Consider the following 6,000-nt stretch of genomic DNA (forward strand, 5'->3'; position numbering starts at 1 on the left):
GTTGATGATAATCAAATTGCTACCAGTAGCGGCGCAGAGCCTCAGTCTGATGAGGTCGACATATTGGACTAGTTTAATTGGTTAAGATTACGATGTACTTATGTTCAACACATATTTTAATAACAATAGCTTTGCAAGATTAAAAGTTTTAGAAAGTCTTAATATTGTTTATTATATACTGCTATAATGAATGTACTATTGAAATACAACTATAAGCAAATCATACTCATTTTGGTATATTCCACATTGTTTTACATTATACATGTAATCATATAATTTATATAAACATTAACGGACAAGTGTAGTTCAGCAACGGACAAGTTAAATTTCCTAAATGGTTGTCCGTGGACAAGTATAGTTTTTTGAGATTTCGCCACCCCTGACTTTCATTACTAAAGTCGCAGTAAGCTTGACCCTCAGTGTCTATAGGAATTCAGTGTTGTTATACTTTCCGTTTCTTTGGAATCATGGAGTATATACTATATTATTTATAAGTTATAATATATTAAATAGCCCAAAAGCCATGCTTGGGGGACGGGAGTGGTGTTGCATGTAACATTATCACCATGAACAGACCCAATCAAACTGGGTGTGCTATTATATTTCTTGGATGCAGTTTATGCTTCCAAAGGACCACATTTTCAGATTATATTATGTACTGGTGTCGTGAGGTCTATCTACCAGGGCTAGCGCTGTCCCAAAATTTCTTTGAGCCGACCAGCTGAGCTGCGCGAAAACTGGTTTTGAAATAATTATATATACATTTACTATCAACTTGTTTATATTCTTTTAATGACAACAAGGGCATATCACATATCATAATGTAACATACATTTTTCGGCGTAAGCTGTATTAAGCCAGCTTTTCACCCTGACTTGACCTTTGTAAGTGTCCAATAATACTCGAATAAAATTTCCCGCGGCTAGGTACGAATGAATACACTTCATTTATTCCATTGGCTGATTTGAGTATAACACCAGAACATTGGAAACATATCCGCGTCTTTGTAACACTGTTTTACTGCATGAAACAATTTTATCTCTAATGAAAAGGCTCAATAGATAGAACAGTTTTACAATCAATTTTCGACATAAATACAGTTTGTGCGTTCACCTTTTATTTTCAGAGAATTACCAGCGCAAAAGCGTTTATACTAAAGGCTATGTTGTCATATTTAGTACTTACTTGCATTGCATTTCAACTCGCGAGGTTTCTGGTCAATTCGCGGCCATTTGTGAAAGTCAGAGTTTATATACAGTTCATCACCGGAGTTCGCAGAAGGGGTTGCGAAGTGTTACACCGGTCTTACTGACAATAACGTAGTGACTGTAATGCATTGCATTCCAATGCGCAAGGTATCAAGGTCAGTTTGAGGTCAGTTGCAGAAATCTTTATATAAACGCCGTCTCGTAAACTTTGTGCACTTGAAGTCTGTTTTGATCAGAAAGATACTAAATAAAGATATTCGGCGATATTATTGTGGTATGTCAATCATCGATTTTTAATATGGTTTCAACATTTGCATGATAAGGACCAATTTTGATAAAATTAATTAGAAATATTTATCCATTTAGACCAGTTTATTTATGAGCACAATAATTCACTATACTATAATTATGCAATTAAATAAGATTCGAGTATTGCCGGCTGACCTATATGCACTCGTTTATTTTCATGTTTCTTGTGTTTTTCTATTCTGTAAATATAGATATCTGAGTAATAATATCACATAAAGCAAAATAAGCCACGAAATCTGGCGCAGCACCCCGTAATTGATTTGCTTATGATGTAGCTAAGAACTGCGCAGAAAAAAGGCATCCGCTACTTTTTATCTCATAGAGATAACTTTTGATCGTTCATAAACATCGACCACAATCAACGCCGTATATCTTTTTTAAAAGATATTTCTTGTTCAATATACAAATAATTAGTATGGTACTTGTCAAAGTACAAACATAAGTTATTTTATAGATGAACATTTAATAGGGGTGTCGATTGTTCCAAATTTGAAATCCTGAAAATTAGGCCGGGGGTCTTGGAACCGCAGCCGCAGGAATCCAACAGGAATAAAGGGCAGATCCACCAACCCATCCAGAGCCTTTACTAATTGTTTTTTTTTATAGTCTTTCCAATTGTATTTTCAGGTGAATACAATTTAAAATATTATAAACCACACCGTCCGTATCACCGCATGTGCATTCGTCATTCTATTTCTTCTATAAAGAACTTCGAAAATAAATTATAATCGACGAAAAATAATTACTGTATCCGAAAACGACAGTCCGAAAAATTGTATGCGTTTGCCACATTAATTAAAATGTGCATATCGTTTGACTGCAGACATTGCAAAACCTAGCAAATATACAATTTGGTTGCCATATTGCTTTACAATAGCATTTTTGTGGGTAAAAAACAACTTAATTATCACCTTTTAATTTCAAACGATAATCGGCAAAAGGTGTAACATCGTCGAAATAGAACTAATTATTTAATTATCATCCTTTAATTGAGATCGATAGTCGGGAGAAAGGTGTTAATTAATCAGCTTAGAAATAATTTATTTATTGGTACGCTTCTTTTGATTTGCTAATCTTTAAATACGACGTTTGCCATCGGACGCTATATTGTTGGCAGACGACAAGATCAACTGACTGTGTATTCCAAGTGTACAGTGTCTGCGCATGAATGACCCAATATCATGTGTGAGCAAACTCATTGCTGATTGGCCAGCTACCACGTGTGCTTCAATAACAATAAAAATGATATGCTGATAACGTAGACAAGTTTGACAAGTTTATTGACCGTCGCCAAAAAATACGCGGTCCGATTTTTTTCGAATTTTGGGCTCAAAAAAGATTAGGACAGGCGGAAAAAAAATAGGTAGGGTCGGGCCACCGGAAACAAACAATTATTTTTGTTACGCCTAACCTGAAGCAATGTGTAAATTTAAATTAAGATGCACATGTACACAAGTCATTTTTTGAAAATGGGCAAGAAGCAAAAGTAGCCTCTAAACCTATAAGTTCGTGCACCTTAAATTTCAATGGCATATCTTTCATGAAAATTCATTAGACAATAACTAAACTTGATATATACTTTATGATTTATCTTTTGTTTAACAAATAACGAGTGAAATATGTTGGTTGACAGATAATAATAATGGAGTTACGTACCTTTAAACATTCATGTATATGGTAGTCTGCGTCACACAGAATTACCCTATAAGATCGTGCAACGATTTTGATGACGTCACAGCGAGGCCCTGGGATGTGTTTATAATAGCCGATATATGTTTTTGTGAATATGTGTTTATTTGTATTAAATATGTGTTGTTTAGATGAATTTCGTGAATAAACTGTATTGAAAATAATGGTTTAAACAAAACTGGTCTTCATAAAAACGAAATATGAACTGTGATAACTGTATTCAGAGGTCTAGATAAAGTGTATTTACTAACGGAAAATAGCTAAATAAAATTCTATTCACAATGGGGGCATAAAAGGCTGTCACCCTTCTAATGACAGTTGTTTTGTGACAAAATCCCAAATTGACGCAGTGAGAACCTTTATCGCAATAGGCCGGACACGATCTTAACGTATGGTCTCGTGTCATCATTTGGGGGTAAAATTTCCCGCATACACAGCATACTTTAATCGTATTGTAATGCAAAGTACAGAGAGCACAATACAAATTCGAGACGGGCCTCCAAGGGAAACTACTCTTAAAACATTTTACGATCAAAACATTGACAAACATAGCCGTCTGGTGAAGGAAATGTGCAGATTTTAAACATTGTTTTGGCTATTTCTTTGGAACGAGGTCAGAAAAACTGACAATTTATATCATATTTATTGTTTTTTCCTCATGATTTTTGTCTTATCGGCTGTGGAAATTCTCGCGTTACAAAAGTGAACAGTTTTCGGGCACGTTCGTTTGAATGTTGCTTAGAAGTTTACGTCATAAAAAAGTACACGATGTTATAGGGCTGCACGAAGTTATAGGAACAGAGGATAATCAAAGTAATCATTTAAAAAATAAACCAGTGGTTTTGTTCATCATTTTGGGAAAGGGGCCGGGACCTTTTGAATTGGGGAAATTAGACGAGTTTTGACTAAAATAGGGAATAAAAGAACGTACTAATTACAAGCAATGTCTAACTTCTAAGGAGCAGCAATAAAGACTAAAAAAGACACTTTAACACATTTGCATGGTTCTCGCAGGCTTAAAAAATTATGATTTTGCAATTTTTTAAAGTTTATGCCATTTTTAGAAACTTATAATTGACACAGTGTCAGAGTAATTTGCAAAAAATAATGTCAAACATCATATAAACAATACCACAGTACAGCAATTATGCGCCAAAAAATATTTGAAATCTGCAAAGGGAACGAACAATTTTGGGTACGAAATAGCTGGTCTGATTATCTCTACGAATGAAGTTTAAATGCGTAATGACAAAGTCGATATTGTCTGTGTTTTAAGTAAATGTAAATGACATCCTTGAACAAAACATCATTTTTCTCACACATCTTATTTTTAATTTAACCTACCTTTTAATAACTGTTGTTATTTGAACGTAGGTGACAAAGCGACACCTCATATAAACAAACGAACAGGTAAAACAACAATCTCCACGCAGAGTTGTCATTCCAAAATCACACATACAATCCCAACCTCTGCTCAAAGATTTGACTGAAACAAGCATAGTCAGAGGCAATATTATTTGCGGGCACGGAGGGTTCCCAACATTTCTAGATTATCAAGTCTAATTAAGGCTAGTTAATAGACTCACGAAAGTTGTATGTGAGAACAAGTAACGACAACTCTGCGTGGAGATTAACAATCTCTGACATCAAAAGAAAATCCTCAATCTCATCGCAGATTCGGACCCTTCGGATCCACACATAATAAAGCCTCTGGCTAAGAGAGGACCTAAAATACTTCTAAATACACAAACTAAAACAATATTCAGGCAGAGTTGTCGTTCCATGCTCTCACATACAATCTCTGCCATCACTACAATACCCTACCGAATTTAGTAGGATTTTATTAGCTCACCTGATTGCTCAGGTGAGCTTTTGTGACCGGTCTTTGTCCGATTTCCGTTCCGTCCGTCATCCACATTTGGTTTGTAAACACTCTAGAGGCAACATTTGATATCCGAACTTCATGAAACTTGATCAGAAGATTTGTCCCAATGATATCTCGATCAAGTTCGAAACTGGGTCATGCTGGGTAAAAAACTAGGTCACTAGGTAAAAAAAGAAAAAACCTTGTAAACAATGTAGAAGACACATTTCATGCCCAACCTTCATATAACTTTGTCAAAATGTTTGCCATAATGATATGTTGGTCGAGTTCAAAAGTGGTTCCGGTCCGTTGAAAAACATGGCCGCCAGTGGGCGGGGCAGTTTTCCTTATTTGGCTATAGAGAGACCTTGTAAACACTCTAGAAGTCACAATTTTTGCCCAATTATCACGAAAGTTGGCCAAAACATTGGTTTTATTGATATCTCGGACAAGTTCGAAAATGGTCCAGATCGGTGAAAAAACATGGCCGCCAGTGGGCGGGGCATTTTTCTCTATATGTATATTATGAAAACATGTAAACACTCCACAAGTCACATTTTTGGCCTAATTTTCATGAAATTTGGTCGGAACATTTGTTTCCTTGATATGAGAGTTGAGTTTGAAAATGGTTCCGGTCAGTTGAATAACATGGCTGCCAGGGGGGGGGGGCAGTTTTCCTTATTTGGCTATAGAGAAACCTGGTAAACATTCTAGAAGTCACAATTTTTGCCCAATCATCATGAAAGTTTGTCAAAACATTGGTTTTATTGATATCTCGGGCGAGTTCGAAAATGGTCCAAATCGGTGAAAAAAACATGGCCGCCAGTGGGCGGGGCATTTTTCTCTATATGTTTTTAGTGAAAACATGTGAACACTAGAAGTCACATTTTTGGCCCAATTTTCATGAAATTTGGTTAGAATATTTGTTTC

The 6,000-nt window shown here is 35.6% G+C and overlaps 1 protein-coding gene across 3 annotated transcripts in view; it reads right to left on the reverse strand.

Moving 5' to 3' along the window:
- The window catches only part of LOC127856753 (cysteine and glycine-rich protein 1-like), a 75,958-nt gene extending 71,320 nt beyond the window's left edge, over positions 1–4,638 (reverse strand). For all 3 annotated transcript variants that reach the window (XR_008038201.1, XR_008038200.1, XM_052392970.1), the window contains exon 1: positions 4,551–4,638. Coding sequence is in view for 1 of the 3 variants with exons in the window: in XM_052392970.1 (XP_052248930.1) it covers positions 4,551–4,600 (50 nt within the window). In the remaining 2 variants the exon portion in view is untranslated. The remainder of the gene's footprint in view (positions 1–4,550) is intronic.
- Between the last annotated feature and the right edge of the window lie 1,362 nt (positions 4,639–6,000).

This window comes from Dreissena polymorpha, chromosome 1, assembly GCF_020536995.1.
Source record: "Dreissena polymorpha isolate Duluth1 chromosome 1, UMN_Dpol_1.0, whole genome shotgun sequence".
Lineage (NCBI taxonomy): Eukaryota > Metazoa > Mollusca > Bivalvia > Myida > Dreissenidae > Dreissena > Dreissena polymorpha.